Source organism: Acanthochromis polyacanthus, chromosome 12, assembly GCF_021347895.1.
Source record: "Acanthochromis polyacanthus isolate Apoly-LR-REF ecotype Palm Island chromosome 12, KAUST_Apoly_ChrSc, whole genome shotgun sequence".
NCBI lineage: Eukaryota > Metazoa > Chordata > Actinopteri > Pomacentridae > Acanthochromis > Acanthochromis polyacanthus.
Genome location: NC_067124.1, coordinates 1,684,093 through 1,704,041, shown reverse-complemented (window position 1 = coordinate 1,704,041; position 19,949 = coordinate 1,684,093). Strand labels below are relative to the sequence as shown.

The window sequence follows — 19,949 nt, the reverse complement described above, 5'->3', positions numbered from 1 at the left end:
AGTGCAGCAGCAAGACGCTCAGATGAAGAGATGCAATGCAGTTTGATGAGGCTGGAAAATGACTAGCAATGACAGAAAATGGGACTTGGTGATTGTGGGAGACAGGAGTGAGACTTCATGTGATTAGGTGCAAACTAAAGCCGGATTGCAAGAGATTGCTGCGACTTGGAAAAGGCGAGAGAGAGGGAATTGGAACAAACAGTACTTCTCTCCTTTACTTTTTTTGGTACTGAACTCTTTGGGCTCACCCACGACTGTCATCAAATCTGTAATTCAGAGTGCCAGCTGAGTAGAGACAGATCCAGCACCTGATGGTATAAGCACAAATAGGCTGTGCTCACTTCACTGCTCACATTCCTCACTTCTCTTACTATAGACCTGAAATGAAAAGGTGAAGAGGTCGGCATATGAGCATATTCACATTTATTGTCACATTTTATTAGCAATGCATCTCACAAAATGTAGAGCTGCGCCTTCTTTACAATATATACACTATACACAACCTGCTGATAGTCGGGTTTCAGTCCATGATTACACTGATGCATCAACTGATAATAGATTTCAAACATTCCTGTACATGCATCACAGTTGTACATATCAATTAGGCATTTTTTCCCAGCGTACTACACCTCTAGCTAAGATTTCAACATTAGTACAGCTCAGGCTAAATACATTAAACGCTCATATTTTCCAGACACGCTCATGTGCAGCACTGCAACACAACCCAATCCAAAAATCTGGCATTTAGGTTGCTATGACTGACAAGTGATTCTTGGAGCTTGTGTCAGGTCCTGGAGCCGCTCCTTTTTTTGGAAAACTTCTCAGTCGCCTTCCAGACTGGTTATTTCAGCCTGCCCACTCTCCCCAAGGAGACACAGCAACTTGGTATACGCACTCCTGTTACACAGAGAGATGTGTCACATTCAATAAAGCGTACAGCTACACAATATGTCTAGCTGCGTATATAACACCTGCTTTTTGTCTAGACGACTTAAAAATAGTTTAAGGCGATGAATGCTGTCTACATGGCCTCCGGGATGTGATTCATGTGCCTGCTCACCTCAAGGCGATGTTCTTGCCCAGTCCTCTTTTGTGCTCGGTGTTTCTCAGACTCAGAGACAGGTTGGGAATGAGAGCTTGAACCACAGTGGGATCTAAAACAGCCACTGTCTCCAGGACGCTGTACACATGCCTGTCGTAAACGCCCTCATTCTCCTCCACAAATGACCTAAGAAGAGTGGGATGACATAAGCAGTTATAACCAGAATGGACAAAACAGGCATTAATGTAGAACAGTGGCTTTATCACAGTCTGTGCTTCATGCGTACATTTTTGTCTGTATCACAACTTATAGTGTAGGAAGTCAAAGATTGAAAAATGTCCACTGTACAGAAGTTTGAAGCTGTACCTCAGGCTATTATGAGCCACAAGATGCAACAACACAACACAGCCCTAATACAGGTGCAGATATTTATCGCTACGCATTATAGTCAATTACCGTAAGACAGTGATCATCTGGTCGCACGGTCTCTGTGTAGACGCAGCAACAGCACATCGCTCCACCACAAGCTGTAAGGCATCTGTGCTCGTTCTTCTCACTGCACACAGAAAAAACGCTCCGATATTACTGACATCATTATCCAAGTGAAGAGTGGTGAAAATTGTGAGCATTAAGGAAATGTTTGCAAAATGCCTGTTGATAAGTACTGTGATTATGGTATGCATTAAGCAAAAGCCACACAAATCCCAGGCCTGGTCCATTATTATATGAAGATCAATCAAAGCTGAGGTAAAATATACTGTTACGTACTCTGAAGGGGAAGTGAAATACTTGCATAACTATGGTTTTCTGAGTAGAATCAGTGACCTTATCATGTTAGAAACACCTGCTGGACTGTATCATGAGTGCTTTCTTACTAAAGTTGGCATTTTCCTCCTCACCAGACCATCCTCCTTCCATGATGCTAGTCAGTAAACTGTGGTCATAAAAAACCTCTGCATTCAATTTGTTGTTGCATTTAATAATCACATTGTAAAATGTCGACTCTCAGATTGTTAGACAAGTATATTTGTTTTATTTACTGTCTGTTAACACAACAGTTAGGCTGCATTGTACAATGGCAGAACCAAAAGCCACACTAAGGACACAGTGAGTGAAGGGACGTCTTGTAGATCATGAAGATCTTACATTTCATAACGTTACCTCAACGTAGAAAACTGAGACCCTCTAAGGTCTAACTGTTAATCCTACCATGTGGCTCGTTGACAAGCATCACACAGCGCAGCAGAGAGGGGAGGGGCAGAGTTAGGAGGGCGGGGTCCGAGTTGCTGTTTCGTCTCAGAAGCTCCAGCAGGAACATCAGGACTGATGCTAGGCGAGGAGGGGGAGCATGGCCTTTAAACTGCAGGAAGCTGTCGCTGTAAAATTAGAGAGACATTCAAAATTACTTCAAGTTCTGAGAAAGAATATCATCATAGTTTAAGAAGTAGTTTATGGAGAAACACAGTCAAGACAAAAGCATGAATAGGTAATAACACTAAAATTAAAGCACTGAGTTGAAGCTATTCAGGTAGGTGTTGGAGTTTTTCTGTTTCACTCCTGAGACAGGATCCTTATTGAAATATAACTGGGGTATAAAATTCATATCAGAGAGAGGCTGTTTGGTGTGCTAGGACACGAAAACCACATCTCAGTTTTAAAGACCTACCGAAGCACTTCTAGGATGGTTTTCCTCAGTGCAGCGCCCCGGATGGTGGGGCTGGCCTCACAGGCAGCCAGAAGCACCGGGTGGTTGGCAATGATGCCCATGGAAGGTGAGGCAGGAAGGAAATGGTCCAAGTATCTTCTGGTGACAGAGCGAAGCTGCTGCTTAAGGTAAGCTCCCTGAGACTGAGACACACTGGAGGCCACTGACAGTCCCTGCAGGAGAACACATTAACATTCCCAGAGTGGAGGATTAATGAACACATAGCTGGCAGATGACTGATCAGTTTCATGGGTGTCATTACAATTTTTTTTACAGCACCAGAAGCCTTGTGCAACATAACAACTGTGTGTTTGAACAGTTCAAAAGAGTAACGGTTTGGGCTTGAACCCACACAGCTCCTGGACACTTTGCCATTACAGGGATGAGTTTGTGTGTACTGTATGTGTTTGTTCCAACCTGTAGATACAGTGGCAGGCTGTCCCTGAGAGCTTTGTCCTGCTGCGTGAGGTTGTGAGGAAGCAGCAGGCCATCCACAATGCGGAACAACAGCTGCTGCGCTTTGGAAGTGACCAGCAGGGGGCTCCAGTGCTTCACTATGCAGCCTGGATCAAATGGATTAGAGACAGTCATTGAGTCAGATACACAACTGGAATAATTCCTTACTCCAGTCTGTAACTCAAACTACACAGTAATAGCAAAGAACATAAATGTAATTTTTGTCATACCAACAGCCCAGTATGCCAACTGCATTCCCTCTTGGTTCTTGCTGACCAGAGACGGTTTAATGTGCTTCAGGATGTCACCGATGTATTCCAGGGCTCTGGTCACCATAGCTGAGCGTTCAGACAAAAGCTGCAGTCCACTGTAAACACTTCCTACAGCCTGGCACCATGTAAGAGCACATAAGGACAGACATTTATCCATTTGCATGAAAAGTGGAGGTTTCCATTGCAGAGACCAGATATGACAACGATTTGCTTAGAATACGTCACACAGTGCAGGTTTATGTAAAGGTCTGGGGATGGAAATTACTTAGATATGCTCATTACTATATGTACTACTGCATATGATCCAGAGATACAAGGGTGTAAATCATTGCCACAACTTCAGTAGAGTAGTCAGGTAACTTAAGGTAATATTTCAAAATATACAGACACAAGATTTACCATCGTTAATGCCATGAATACACCTCTGTGTGCTATGTGCTACCTTGACAAACATCTCCAGGGCTGCCGTAGGCTCGACCCTGGTGGCTGTTGGATGGAGACTGGCTCTTTGCAGAAGACTGTCCACCTCTGGAAGCCTCAGCACAAGTCGAGTCAGTTCACCCAGCTGTTCCTGCACAGCCCGGCCTGAAGGAACGCAGACACAAACACCTCATGTTCTTCAAACAGCACTGATTTCATCTCTATTAGTGCAAGAAACCGGGTAAACAGAACATATGACCATACAGGAGAAAGCAATTTGGAGAATATGTTTAGCTCATGGGGTTATGCGAAACTTCTACAAATTTCAGGAAAAACGTTGTTTGAGGTCCGAGGCTGAATGACAGTGGGGAATTCTAATTAGGATCGCACATTGTGATTTTGATTTTATGACGTAAAAAGTTTGTAGTTTGACAGTTTATGATAAGTAAAAGTATAAATGCAATTCTAAAAAGTAAGACCATGTGTGATGTCATGTAAAGGCAGAATATTACCGCTGAGCTGCATTACCTGTTCTGCTGTCGGTCCCGTCTGGGTTCTTGTGAAGGTGCTGCTGTAGAACACATCTGAACCAGGCCCTCACTGACAGACTTTGGGTCGAACTCCAAACAGCAGCACTAGAATCACCGCTCAGAGAAGACACCAGCTCACTGGAACAGACAGAGAAAGAGAATCACTGAACTTAACTGCAACATATGTGGTTCTACCTGGGTACGATTTACAGATCTGCCCTACCGCTGATGAAAATGATGAAAAAATATCAGGCATCCAATATGTGAGTGGCAGGTTTTTCATAAGTAAAGACAAGCTCAATATGCAACGAGCAGGAGGTGAAAGGACCGTTCAAATTCATATTTTATGTCTTGTTGTGTTGAAGTGCTCACACTTTTTGTATTCTCATAGGAATATATACGCCAAAAGTCACATTATTTTGGTAAAAGAATAAATAAACACTGAAATCCTCGTGTCTCTACAACATGTAAATACCTTCTATCAGATTTCTGAGATGTACAGTTTTTAAATGTAGCAGGACAGAGGAAGATGAACATTTTTACATGCAATTTAAACCATTACTCCATACTATACATTACATTTTACAGATCAAACTGTAGTAGGTTTGGCAGGTTGGTAATCAACACAGTAAACAAGAAGTATGCCTTTGCTCTGCCTTTATATTAACATGTAGCACCTTAAAATCACTTGAATGTAATTTTAAAAACGCACCACGTTCTATTCTCTGTTTTGAGGCATAAAAACAATTCTTTCCTTAGTACCTATTTTCACAATACCAAGGACACCACCTGTAATAATGGGTTAATTAAACTGTGTAATATACCTACAGGACATGTGGAAAACAATTTTGTGCTGTGCACCTTGATGAAGTTTGATAGTTGACAGGAACGGAGGAATGCATCATTGTCATCTGACTGATCGGATTTTTTTCCGCATTAGAAGCGATGAGATAAAAATGTTTTGTGATTGAGGTGAAGGCGTTAGAGGCAGATCCAAGGGGTCAACTCTACCTGTTCTGGAGCAGATGGGGAAGGTAGCGAGTCACCAAAAGTGGGTGAATCCTGTCATCCCAGCCAAAGCATCGCATGATGGACTGGACGGGGTTGGGTTGAAGGTCCTGGGGGGCAGAATTGGGTAGATCAAAGGCCAGCAAGGTGAAACCTGAGGAAAATGAAATTAGGTCAGCTGACGAAGTACACATTACAAAGTTTTGACCTTTTTTCTATCCCATGTTCTCTGAATCTTCACATTGCTAAATTGTCCAAACCTCTTCCTTTTGCAAGTGAAGCCACACTCCACCCTCTGCCTTTAAAATTCCCACAAGTCTTTCCCTTAATCTAAGATGACCACATCTATATTTAATATCAGTCTTCAAGAACTCATATTGGTTGAAATCTAACGCTTTATTGCTCTCCTACACCTGCACCTCCTTTTCTTCTCTTCTCTTGGTGTCTCCTTTTCCTTCAGGTGGCTGTTACTGACCTGCAGCAGCATCTGCCAGCTGTGCTGGAGGGGTCTGAGAGAGGCTTAGGCTGCGCAGGAAGGGGAAGAAGTGAGTCCAGAGAGCAGCTGCTACCGCTAGGTGGCGCTCTTTCACCACACTGGTGGTAGCAGGAGCCCAGGCTGGGGTGGGCTCTGAGTGGACACTGCGCTGATGGACCCGTCTGGAAGGACACACATACACAAAAAAGGAGAACAGATAAACAAATCTATCCAATGCAAACTCCAAACAGCACTCTCTCTTGTGTACGAGACCCAGACCCCCCCAACACCGCCCTCTACTTTTTCAAATCCTTTTGCTCCCCTGCTTCTCTCTTTCACTCCTCCTCCATGTGTTTTCCCTGTCTTCTCTCCTGGGGGATTACTGGGTGCGGCGGTGCGCTGCAGTGTGGAGGTAGATGTGGGGAAGGAGACAGGGATATTATAGGCATAGAGTGGAGCCTAATGCTGATCCCCTGTACACAGACTATACTTTGGCTCTTCTGGCTCATCCCTGGCCCTGGCCCCAGCCGCTACAGCAACCCCACAGTGGCTGGCATTAGCCCAGATAAGCAGCTGAAGGAGCTGTAATCTCATTTAGACGGGAGATGATCCTTCTGTCCCCCTCATTCACCCGGATGGGGGTGTGGGGAAGCAGGGTTTAAGGTGTGCTGGGGAAGAAGGGAAGGATAGAGGAACTAGCAGCCCCCACTTCTATCCCATCCTCAACCATGCACTCCAGTCTGCTGCTACATGCATACACACACACACCTCTATGGTGCCTTCCCTTCCAGCAAGGTTGCATCTAATCCAGAGAGAGCTGAGACAATCGATTAGAGTCTGAATTCATTAGCCTCGTTACTACTGCGGAATGGGCCTTTCACACCCATCAACCCTCATTGTACAAGACATCGTGAGAGACCCCACTTAATCCTCCTCACTGTGGCTTCTTATGTTGTACACACAAACACGCACACGCACACAAACACTCAAAGGCAACATACCATTAGGGACCATGGTTAAGCCTTCCCCCAGCTACATCCACAATAAAGACACATAAAACCAAAATATAGCGTCCTGATAACACCAGACAGCAACACATCAAACACACACAAGGGCATAAGTTGAATTTACCCCACATCCTCTTTCACCTTATTTTGTCCATGCGTTTCAATCTAAGGTACAGGTGTTTCTACATTTCTCATAATACACCTAACAGTAGTTGTCCTTGACTGCGAAAAGTGAAAAAAAAGGCTCAATATCCGCTAAAAGGTCTTAAAGCTCACAAAGGGAAACGCTTCACAGGAAGGCTCGTATTTTATCAAGCCAAGGAGATGGGGATTAATTGTTGTGCTGAAAACAGATCCAACAGGGTGTGCCAATGCCAGCTCACCTCATCAACCAGAGACACTGCCACCCCTCCCAAAGCAGAAGAGGGTCATGGGAAGAAATCAAACTGAGGAATTATGCCTGTGACTGGCTGCTTGCCTCGGCACCATGACGATGGCTATCTAGAGTGAATGTTCGGACCCTCCGCTGCCTCAACCGTTGGCAGAATAATTGTCTTAATGTGTGCAGATTCCACATGGCTTGTAATAGACATAATGATGCACAGGCTAAATTTGCCAGGCTACATAATTATCCATTAATTGTATCACAGAAAAGGCATTAATCACAAAAGAGATACCGAGAATTGCCAGGCCAAAGAATTATGTTTAATTTGGCGGGACGAATTGGAAAGGGAGAGCATGGTATTTTTTATTTGGTTAAATGGGTCAGCGTGGTCCAGGCCTTAACACAGAGGGCCTCTGGGAGTTCTCTTCTTCTCTCTCTGTGGCCATTAATGTGCAAATGTGTGCCCTCCAACCCCAAGATCTAAGATGGGAAGTTTGAGAATTAGCAAAGCTAACGAGATACTGTGTTTCGGGAGCCTGGTGCTGAAAAAAGAAAGGAGCACACCTGGGTTAGTGTTTCACTTTTGGTGTGGGGACAGTTGTGTAGGTTTGTGTGTGTAGGGTGGACAGCGTGGAATGTGTACACTGGAGAATCAAAGCAATCATACGCCTACATGAGACAGTAAGAGGGCATGACAATGTTTAATTTTACACGGTCCTCATTCTTTTGTTTCAGCTCATTCAGTAGCCTTTTCAAAGTAGTGTAGGCAGAAAGTGGTGGCAAGACAGTTAACACAGTATATATCTAGGGATGTTTAAGAAAAGCTATTTGAAAAATCTGGTGGATACTGAAAAATGAGATGTACTTAATGTACTTATGCAAACCTCAATACTATTTTTCAGGACTGAGTATTAAAAAATGCTGTTTTTAATTGGGGCTGCACAGTGGGTTAGTGGTTAGTACTTTCGCAAGAAGATCCCTGGTTCGAGTCCCGGCCTGAGCCTGGGATCTTTCTGCATGGAGTTTGCATGTTCTCTCTGTGCATGTGTGGGTTTTCTCCGGGTACTCCAGCTTCCTCCCACAGTCCAAAAACATGCTGAGGTTAATTGGTTACTCTAAATTGTCCGTAGGTGTGAATGTGAGTGTAATTGTGTGTCTGTATATGTAGCCCTGTGACAGACTGGTGACCTGTCCAGGGTGTCCCCTGCCTTCACCCGAGTCAGCTGGGATAGACTGCAGCACCCCCCATGACCCTAGTGAGGATAAAGCGGTGTATAGAGAATGGATGGATGTTTTTAATTGATATCTGCCTAGACTTATACTCATCTTTGCTTCACTTGTCTTTGTAGTTTCTGATTTACAGCTGCTCTAATCAATATTTTCCTAAACAGAAATGGCACAATAACTGTGTATAATGTGAAATGTGCCGCTTGAGGTGAGGAACTCATACATAATTATCACCCAAACCTTCAGCCATGCTTCATCAATTTTCTCACTGTCCTGTTTTCAAGCCCAAACTTCACTATTTTGGTTTTCTCTCTCTGCCGTCAGAGTTGGTTCCAGGAGCTGCAAGCATCCCATTTCAGCAAAATTGCTCTAATTATTAGACTGTATGCTGCCTGCTCAACACCAAATGACAGACAGACATTAGCAACTAAGTGGAGGACACAGCAGAGCATGAGGCGTCCCAAACGCTACTGCTTTGCTCCTGATTTTACCACAAAGTTTAAAAGGAGAGTGAATTTTGAGATCAAGTTGACCAGGTGGCCTGACCTATGACTCCAAGTGACTCAAAACAGGCAACTGTTAGCAGTTGTACTGTATGTTAAAAACTTAATGGTATATGAATGTCGTGCACATTTTCCCCAAGTGAGCAAAATTCTATTAATGCAGATTTATACCAACTTTTCACATTTTAGTGTGTTATATGCAAGCAACGTCTCATTTGCAATAAGATCTATCCTTAATATTAAATGAAAAAAAATTCTGTAGAAAATTTGATTTCATTTATAAAAGTAAGATATCAGAAAACTTATTGTTTAAAAAATACCCCATCTCTTGCTTGATTTTACTTTCCTGAAGCAGTCATTACACTTGATTTTTAACCCATCATGGATAAATTGGAGTTCAATTAAAAATGTTGCTTGGTGTTGTCCAGGTTTTTAATGACATGTTTTGACATACTGGCGGATTTGAAAACTTTTACTTCAAGTGATTTTTTAGAGCTACAACTTTCTACAATTACGGGTCAGGACTATAGCAAACGTAATGGCTGGCAACAGCTTCTTAATGCCAGATATATTTTAGAATCTACGCTAAAAAATGCACAGAATTTCTTAGTCCATGCCCTTCAACTCTCACCTGATTTCTGTCTCCTGCTGCCTCCGTTCCCACCTCTACATCCCCACATAAACAGACACTGTTTCAGCTGTGGCTCTCTGACCTTCAGCTGGGGTCGTTCATGTAACGAACACCCGTGTCCTACAGCTGAACCCAATCTGACGCCCTACTGACCATAGTCTCTCAACACACCCATCGCACTCTGCCATCCTCATAACCATAGGAGGGTCCATGGAGGATCCCCTGGGCCCGTAACTCTAATCAGGGCTCCAGCAGCACCTGGTGAGGTTGACCTGGGGGCCACTAGACCTCCTGAGACTAACAGGGGCCTCAACGCAACACAGGCCCTTTACAGAAACTCACTCCTGCTGACAGCACAATCCTCCTATTGTCAGGATGAGAAGTGAGTAGACTCTGGGCTGGGATGGGAAGCGCAGAAGAGATCTCTCTCCTCTGCTGTAGCAACTTATCAGATTAATAAAAGCTTAGCTTGGCCTTTGCCAGAAAGCATTTGTCTGAATGTGTCTACTATCTGTGAGGCAGCAGCTATCAATGGATGATGAAAGAATGACAGAAACTGAGGAAAAGTTTGAGATAGCTGGGGAATATTTCCACCCGCTCACTCACCTGAGCTGTGCGAGGACAATCTGCAGAAAGCTGAGAGCTGAATTCAGCTCAGACTGACGGCAAGCAGGCAGCAACCAATCAAACCCTTCATTGAGCAGCTTTTCCTCTGACAGGCTGATACTGGTGCTTGTCTCAAACACCTCGGCCACACCCTCCAGGTAGGAGCCAAGAGGCCCCCAGAGGGCAAGTCTGCGAGACACCTCTGTGGTCTTAATGTAGAACTCCTTGGCAGTGTCATTAAAGGAGGAAGCCAGCCAGGTAGCCTGGGCACCAACATCCAAACCCCTCTCCTGAAGCAAATATCACATGATCTATGAGAAAAATCTTGCACTTAAGAAGAATTTATGCAATGTGATGATAAGCAAGCATACCTGGAAAAGCAACAGCAGTGATAGCTGACCTCTCCAGACCAGGGTGCGGTGTGCAGGGGGGCAGTTAGAGGGCAGACATCCAAGCAGTTCACAGGCTCTGTTGGCCACATCCTCCAGCTCTACCTGCCTGGCCACGACCAGAAACAGCAGCACAAAGTTCATGAGACCTCCTTCTGAAAGCTCCTGCATCTTCTTTGGGGAGAACTTGGAGTAAATCCTGAAAACATAGAGCAACGACAGGAAGAGAAAGGACAAAGATTTTCAAACATTGCGCAATCAAGGAGCAACAAAGGCAAAAGTGGTCTTTGACAGATTGCAGTGTCTGATCTTTGCAATATCACATTATACAAAGCAAGAAAATTGTGTTTTTTCAAACTCTTATTTCAACTGTTTCTTCACTTCGACTGATCAACTCGTCAGAAGTGATTTGATCTTCTGAAACCCCCTGACTTTAAATGCTGACTAACTGAACTTTCCACCCCTACTGTGCACCCCACCACCTGCCTCCATCACCCTCTCAGCTCCAGGGGAGAGGCTGGGCTGCCCAGTGTGTGTGTGTGTGTGTGTGTGTGTGTGGGTGAGAGAGAAAGAAAAAGCAAGTGAGTGAGTAAGAATAGAGAACCACCCAGCACGCTGTTAGATCCTGCGGGCACTGTGGAGAAATGCCTTTAAAGATCATGTTAAATGTCAGAGACACTCAGACACACAGCAGTAGGCGCTTGGTCCCTCTCTCTAAAGCCAAACCAATTTACTGCAACACCAGAGAGAGATCAATAAAACCACACACACACATGAATTGCCACACATCCAGCTTGCTGTTTGCTCGCCTGGCAGGAAAACACAGAAGGCTGGAACCCCCCCTCCACACCCTCTCTTCCATCCCACCTTCCAAACACAGATGCAGCCCACACAGGTGAGTAGAGCTGCTGTTTGGGTCAAAACACAAACAGTGAGCATCCCAAGACAAACTCAGTGTAAGAAGTATGACTGATACAAAAGGAGTAGAGAAAAACGAGAGGGGAACTGGGAAAGACTAGGTTAACACCAAAACCAGCTTAGTTACACCCACAGAGGACTATAAAAGGAGAAGGTGGCCAAGCATGCAGTCAGAGCGTGAGGGGAGGGAGATTTAAATAGATGAATGGGTAATATGTAACAGGGATATAAGCAGCGCACTGGGAGGCAGCAGTGGGGATTTTCTGTGTTCTCCCAACCTGTCTGTCTGTTTGTTTATTCCGGACAGATTTTTTTTCCGGAGGCGAGCAGATGCTCCTAACTCCCGGCGTTGGAGATCAACATGCTCGCAGTCGATCCCATTAATGTGGTCGTAGCGGGTGTCCCGCAGAGCCTGGCCAGGATTGGGAACACTGCCGAAACGTTGTAGCAATACAGTCGCATCACGCCTCCTCAGGGGGAGGAGGTAGTGGTGATAGTTTTGGTGGAGGGAGGTGGAGGAGGGGGGACCTGGACCCGTCCCAGCCCAGCCTGGCTGCTGCCAGACTGCCTACCACCCACATCCCCCCGCTCCCCACCACCCAAGCTCCCCTCTCTATCCGTGTTGGAAACCAACACAGCTTCGTTAAGGCGAATTAACCGCCACGCTCGTTAGCTAATTAGCCCCCATGTCTGCAGCGCTACTGAGCACATTCCAGACAGAGGGAAGTCATTAGGCGGATTTATCTACGGCTGCCTCTCTCTGGCACCCAGCCGGCCTGGGATATAGGACGGTCCAGCGCTTGGTTCTGATGTGCACATCAGCTTGGATTCTTCGGTGATTTTCTCTTATTTTCCCACCCAAAGACACACATTCTTCCTCTATTTAACAACCTCACACTCTGAAACCCTGTCTGGGGAGCAGGTGCACAGTGTGTGTGTTTGTGTGTGCATCAGTAGGAGGCTCCTTGGGTCTGGCCTGTGTTGAAGAGCAGGTGGTTGACTCCTGAGACACCTGCTTCACTGGTGGGCCTGAGTAAATATCAAAGACGCACTGGGAGACTGTGGTGCACCTGGCACGCACACAAACAAGACTCAAATACATGATAGTTTGCAAACACACATGCTGTGTGTGTATTCAAGCAAGTATGCACCTACACACACAGTCAAATCCAAACAGCACCTTAAGCACATCACACATTTGAAGATCAAGTGAAAAACTGAATCCTATGAAGTCTAGCCCTGATTAGTGATCATTTCTGAAAGACTGCAATCCAAAATCTCACCCTGCAATGTACATAGTGTTGACATGGCTGTCTGGTTGTAAGACCTACTTTTCAAGGTGGAAGCAAATGTGAAGGAGCAAGAACTACAAAGCTTCCCAGCCTTCTCTTCATCCTCACCTCCCTTTGATCTGTCTCTGTGGGACTCCACCAGCCCTGTCCTGGGCAAGGCACAGGGCCAGCACTCGAAGGAAGATGTGGAAGGAGTTGGCAGAGCGATAGAGCTGGGTGTATCCTGGAGACCGGAGGGGAGGAGGGGAGCAGCAGCTGCGGGCCTGTTCCAACAGAGCTAGAGGTGTCTTGCACAAAGTGCCCAGCCCTGACATCCCCAGCCAGGGCACGGTGAATGAAGCACTCTGGAGAGAAGTAACAGAATGTAATATAACTGCAAGTGAAAAACTGTGTTGCTGCTGCATGACCTTCTTTATCACATGACAAAGAATTAGAAGCAGGTTTAAATAAAGAAAATCGATAAATATGATGATACACATGAAGAATGACAGCAGCAAAATGACGTCTCAAAAATTATAGCAATGTTCAATACAAAAGTAAGCTAATGGTGGTTAGATTGCAGCACATGTACAGTTGTGATCAAAAGTATACATACATTTGTGAAGAACATAATGCCATGGCTCTGTTGAGTTTCCAGTTATTTCTACAACTCTGATTTTTCTCTGATAGTGTGATTGGAACAGATACTTCTTTGTCACAAAAAAACATTCATAGGGTTTGGTTCTTTTATGACTTTATTATGGGTTAACAGAAAAAGTGACCAAATCTACTGGGTCAAAAATATACACACAGCACATGAATTAGCAATTTTGGTGACTTAGAAAGTTGTGTCAATGAAATGAGCTTCATAGCATTGCCTCCCAACTTCTTGTGAGTGATTATGAGTGACTACAGCTGGTTACTTCTCTGAGGCCATTTAAATAGGGCTGAGTGGGTACAAATGCCCACAAACGCTACAACGGGAAAGTCAAAGGAGCTCAGCACGGATCTGAAAAAGCGAATCATTGACTTGAACAAGTCAGGAAAGTCACTTGGAGCCATTTCAAAGCAGCTGCAGGTCCCAAGAGCAACAGTGCAAACAACTGTTTGTAAGTATAAAGTGCATGGTACTGTTTTGTCACTGCCACGATCAGGAAGAAAATGCAAGCTATCACCTGCTGCTGAGAGAAAATTGGTCAGGAGGGAAGCCATAAAAGAACCAAACTTCATGAATGTTTTTTGTGACAAAAACGTATCTGTTCCAATCACTCTATTGGAGAAAAATCAGAGTTGTAGAAATAACTTGAAACTCAAGAGAGCCATGACATTATGTTCTTCACAAGTGTATGTAAACTTTTGACCACAACTGTATGTAAAATGCGGTAGAACATTATGTTTTAGCAGGATAAAGTGCTCACACTACTTTATTTCTTTGCTTTCTCTAGGTTTGTCCTCACCAGGTTCTTGCTGTAGTAGTCCCAGAGGGTGGAGACAGCGACGGTGCTCGGTTCCCACAGCAGACACAGACTGAGGCAGCAGTGGACGTGCATCCTGACCTGCTCCTCTGCTAGACCTCCCTGTTATTAAACACACAACAGATTGACAGATAGTGTTATATATAATATTCAAAATATCTTTTAATAATTCTGAATTCAAAAAGGTGAAAATTTAATGAGTAGCTGGAAGCATTGCTGACCTTGGGGTTACAAGTTAACTTGAGCAACTCTTCCACAAAAGTCCAGTTATCCCCCAGATGTTTCTGCAGGTGCAAGCAAAAATAAGATGCAAGATACACTTAAAAACAATAGAACATACAACATTCATCACTGGCTGTTCATCATACTCCAGATACAAAATGAATGGTGTCGAAAAGTGTGAAGGTTGTCTTCTATATAAATAAGTTTAAAGTAGGTCAGTGCTACTAAGAATACACGTTCTCTCTGCTCTCTCACGCAGTATCAGACTAAACAAATTCTCAACTTATTTAAGAAGTGACAAATTGTCTTGGCTGAGGAGTAAAATATCTTAAAAAACACAAATACATTTCAGTATTCATTTAGTCATATTTGTCTTGACATTGCACTGCCTGAAAAGAAGTAAATGGAAGAATGAAGTTTCTTCTAAACTAATATTTATACTATGTGGGTTAAGATTAGACAAAAAAACTTAAGTTAAATATATATTTGGATAATATGTTTGCATTTCTGGTATTATTCTCGACTATTCAACTCATTTTTATATTGCCATACTTCTTCAGATAATCATTAAAATTCCCATCTCCCTAGTCAGAAAAGCATCGCTCAGTATTTCACTCTGCAAAACACTTTCATATTTGTGCCTAAGATATTTTGTAATGTAAAATGTGACTCTTAGTCTCTTACTTCATTCTGGATTGTGCCGTTCCGACTGTACTGGCCTAACATTGCTAAATGAGTGACCAGCCACCACGTGAATCCCAGCGGGTCTTTGCAGTGTGTGGGCAGACCGGTGAACTGCTCAGCTGCAGGCTTTCCAGAAACCAGGGGCCTCAGCAATGAGTTCATGTAGCTCCAGAAAGACTAGAGGGAACAAACATTGTTTAATTGAATGTGAACACACTCATACTTCATTGTGTGAGTGTGAAAATGTGTGCATTTGTGTTACCTGTGTGCGCAACACTTTATTCCTGTATTCCAAAAGGTACATGAGCAGAACCCAGAGTTCTTTGGTGCAGGTGCAAAGGTAGTGATGGCTGCTCAGAGCCTCTGTTGGCCTCACCTAAAATCCACACTAAGTTAGCTAATACTTTCAAATGACCACTTTTATTTTACTTCTGCTAACTGATACTAAATGTTGCAATTAAACCATACTCACTGCTATATTTTCAGCAAAAAAAAAGACAGAAAAAAAAAACAGAAATACCATTGGTACATCTGGTGAGATGCAGTGAGCCACCCACCTTGCTGAATTTGCCTATGGCCAGACCAGTAAGGTCACACAGCAGATTGCACAGGTGTTCGTCAAACAGACTGATATCAGTCAGGTTCTCTCCTGTCAGGTTCACAAACTGGTGGGCGTACACCACTTGGCCTGGAGAAAAGAACAAGTAAAATAACAAAAAGCCTGTTTCCATAATAATGGAATAATGGATAATAGAATGCAATATGATACGATAAACACATGCCACATTTCAATATCTTTGGTTCCCATTTCCTGCTTGAGCATTCTCATGCAGACAAATACCTTGCATTTTGTGACCAAGAAGATGAAGGATCTCCAAGACTGACCAGTGGATGTCAAGATGAAGGTGTAACAAATGCCAGGAGGGAGGGAAAATCTGCAGGAGGAATGTAGAATAGTAGTAGAAGCGAATCAGAGGGGAAAAACAAAAACAAAAAACTCTCATGCAAGTCATTGCCAAGTTGACATAATTTCCTTTGCCTCGTAAAACTTAATTACCGTCATGCCATCCTCACATTATCTGAACCTGTTTCAAAGCCCTGTCTACTTTACAACAACCCGATGCCTGTGTGACATGTGCTTTACATAATATCTGTGCTGGAGTCAGATCTAGGCTGGCCAACCAATGTGCTCCAGTACCTTTCCCTGGTTGTGTATAGTGAAGGCACTTTGAACACAGGCAGGCAGGTCTTTGAGTCTCCCTATGAGGAGAATGATGCCAAACAGCTCTTCCAGAAGAGCAGAGGGCAGATGAGCCTCCAGCTCCTCATAAGGATGCGAGTAACTGGCATCAAGGGACCCAGAAGGTTCGAGATATCTGAACAGACACATATGAAAAAACATATAGATGAAAACATGTAAGTTAAAGCTAATGAACCTCTGACGATGTGGTAATCTAATGATAAAAACACCTTAGTTAGTGCTACAGTGGGCATTAAAGAAGTAGAATTACCTGTGCAAGAAGACTTTGACATACTGAAGAAATGAAACGCACTGTTGTCTAAGGTCTTCTGCTTCATAGTGGAGGTTACCTGCTTGACCTAAAACACAAAAGGGATTGTGTAGGCAGCGCTGACAACACTGGACAACAACAGATTTATTGTTTAAGTTTTTTGAGCTGATTTAGGATAATTTTGGTGTGCTGAATCCAAAAATCACATTGGTTTTGCTCAATCAGGTCAACTTTCTGAACTATGCTACATATGATGCTACATAGGATGCAGTCATAATGGCTGATTACTGTTGGACTCTGAAGATAGACATCCCTGCTGCTGAGCATTCGAGCGAGGGGTTCGAAGAAACAAAAGTTCATGCCCGGAATTTTGCACAGTGACGACTTAATGTTCAATTTACATGTACTTACCTTTATCAATGTCTATTATTCAATTTAAAGAAATGAAAGTTTGTAACACTTAATACATCCTGTTAGAAAATGATTTTTTTTCTCTTAAAACCTATTTTGGGTGAGAACTATATAAAAAAATCAACTGATAAAGTCACAAAAATGTAATCAATTTTGTAAGAACATCAAATTTTTCAAAATCAAATTAGCAAAAAAACCTGACCTGATTGAGAAGAATAGACGTCATTTTTGGATTTAGCGGTGCAAAATGGTCCCAATTCAGTTGAAAAAACCTAGACAACTTGCAAAAAAATATTTTGTAACCCAGTGTAACGTGCCTGCCGTGTCAGAAATCAGACATGATTACAACATAATAATTGAGCTCATTCAGTTTTACAGTGAAGTCATTTGCTTGAACAGTTCAACTGAATAATGACTATATTTGTTTAAGAATTGCACACTATTACAAAAGCATATATATTACACACAGACTTACCAAAGTCATGGGAGTTGGACTGTACTAAAGTCTCCAATTTGAAAAACTTTTGTCTGAAACATAACAAAGAGAAACTAAGATCAGAGACACACATGTGAATGAAGTGTGGTGGGCATTTTTTCAAGCACACATCAGGCAAACATGATGAATCTCTCTATTAAATACTCAATTACTAAGCTTTTTGCTGCCACCCTCAAATTACAGTGGAGATGGCAACAGACATTAACTTAAATAGATAAAAACAATAAATAAATTATATATATATATATATATATATATATATATATATATATATATATATATATAATATATATACATAAGTGCCTTTTTTTCCTCAAAATTCCATTGTTTAATTTAAATCTTTCTTACATCTTAACTTACCTGAATAGACCAAAGAGTAGCTTAGTAGATTCCACCAGTGCCGTCTCTGTTACCCAGGGAAAGCCAAAAATGTCCACTGTGTCTGTCTCATAGTCTGCAGGGGCTGGATCAAGAAGCAACAACAGCCTACAGAGTGGATGTATTGCAACAGTAGGAGTTTATTTACACAGGTTCTCCTGCCAGAGAAACTTTTGCTGCAACATTATCCGAATGGATGCAATTCGAATTTGATTTGTGGGGCTTAAAGCAACAAAACATAAATGAATTCAACATTAGCGTGTGTTTCCAGAAAATTATATTTCTTAGACTAATATGCCGATGCTGCTGTTGACAGTTTTCAGTGTGCCCGTTACTCTGGCACAAAATAGGCAGAGTGAAAACTGCTAATGTCCAAGTGAGGAAAGGTATTTTGATATGATTAACAGCAAATTGATAAACATTGTCTGTACCGTTTCAAGGAGCCTCTTGCTATGTATCCCTCTGTGGAAAGTGCTCCAGTGGGGTCATCTTTAACTTCGGAGCAGCAGAAGCACGGTGGTCGGGTTGGAGTCAGCTCATATAAGCTGTCTGCTGCAAAGGGGGACACTGGTGGGGTGAGGGACTGGCTGAAGTCATCTGCCATGCTGTCAGTACAGAATCAGTATCACCTTTATTGACAAAAATAAAAAGCACAGTGGAGAAAATTACAAGACTGCTGATTCTGAGGAAATACGTCACTACATAACAGTAGTCATTTACATATGGTATTGAGATGACGCCCTTGTGAAAAGCAGATTAAACATATGCATACTCTATGTTTAAGATAAAAAAGATAATATAAGGTCTACTTTATTCATCACAGAGAGAACTATTTTGGCAGAATAAAACAAACAATACACAAAGGTTAGTGGAATATGCACAATGACACACAGGTTAGTAGCAAAATAGAAACAATAAAACAATTAATATACAGTACAAAATGTATGTTTCTAAGAGTGTTTGTGTGAAGTGTCACAGTTTGTTAAGTGTCTTAAGTGTGTAAAGTGACTGTACACCAATACTAAAAAACAGAAATATTAACAGAAAATGAACTGAAATAGAGTACATCTCAAGTATTGCTAAACAACGTAATAGATTGCAAAAAAATACACTAAACGCCCCACGTTTGAACTGTGAGACCTAAAGTATTCTATTAAAACTAACATGAGCAGACACACAGCTAACTGACTAGCAAGCACTACACAACGCAGCGTACAGGACACGAGTGTGTGTAATAATCAGCAGCAGTTGTAAGGGGTGTATTCACTCATTGCAGTGTCTTTTTCTCTCTATGTTCATGCGTGTGCCAGCAGATGAGGAGGAATCATGACTACGTTAGCCGTAACTAAGCTAACTTTCTCGTAGTAACGTTACGTTTAATGCACAGTTAGCGTTAAGCTACAGCTAAAGAGCAGGAGTTCTAATACGGAAACCACACACGTTATTTAAACACTGACTAACCTTGTATTTGAGCTTCTTATGCGGTGTAATAGTGGGTAAAATTAAAGCACTATAGCATAAGAATTACACAGCTGATATTAGTCTGTTGTTTGGGTTTTCAGGCTCTCCCGCGCCATCGAATCACGCATGCGCCCAGTCGCTCTGCGGCCGATGATTGGCCCGAAGTTTCATAGTGGGCGTGGCCTAGCCCCTCCAGCCGCACATACAACAAGAGTTTTCACTGCGAAGCGCTTCCTCCGTCGCAGTGTTTCCTCAGATAGCTGTCCAATATATTACATTTAGTAGTTTTATGCTTGTTTCACCGTCTGTATTTCTCGAGCGATGTGTTAAAAAGCCAACTGAGTTTCTTCTGTGTACCAGTAACGGCGCCGAGTTCCCTCCTAACACTAGAAGCAATTAGCTAAAAATGATACTTGGTTTATGTTAACACAGTTAAAGTCGAAATTCAGCTCATACAATTTTTTTT

The 19,949-nt window shown here is 42.9% G+C and overlaps 1 protein-coding gene across 1 annotated transcript; it reads right to left on the bottom strand.

Annotated features, from left to right (window-relative positions):
* Positions 1 to 406: 406 nt before the first annotated feature.
* Positions 407 to 19,586, bottom strand: mms22l (MMS22-like, DNA repair protein). Its single transcript, XM_022204749.2, has 26 exons — positions 19,484 to 19,586; positions 18,454 to 18,651; positions 18,005 to 18,130; positions 17,624 to 17,676; positions 16,738 to 16,825; positions 16,425 to 16,602; positions 16,068 to 16,161; positions 15,784 to 15,914; positions 15,489 to 15,602; positions 15,227 to 15,403; positions 14,542 to 14,604; positions 14,303 to 14,422; positions 12,975 to 13,210; positions 10,639 to 10,855; positions 10,268 to 10,557; positions 5,909 to 6,090; positions 5,437 to 5,587; positions 4,424 to 4,563; positions 3,918 to 4,060; positions 3,434 to 3,590; positions 3,165 to 3,310; positions 2,709 to 2,920; positions 2,252 to 2,418; positions 1,499 to 1,598; positions 1,061 to 1,228; positions 407 to 897 (listed from the first exon to the last, which is right to left on the bottom strand). The coding sequence occupies exons 2-26, from the start codon at positions 18,624 to 18,626 to the stop codon at positions 822 to 824; spliced, it is 3,702 nt and encodes a 1,233-aa protein (XP_022060441.2). The 5' UTR covers positions 18,627 to 18,651; positions 19,484 to 19,586; the 3' UTR covers positions 407 to 821.
* Between the last annotated feature and the right edge of the window lie 363 nt (positions 19,587 to 19,949).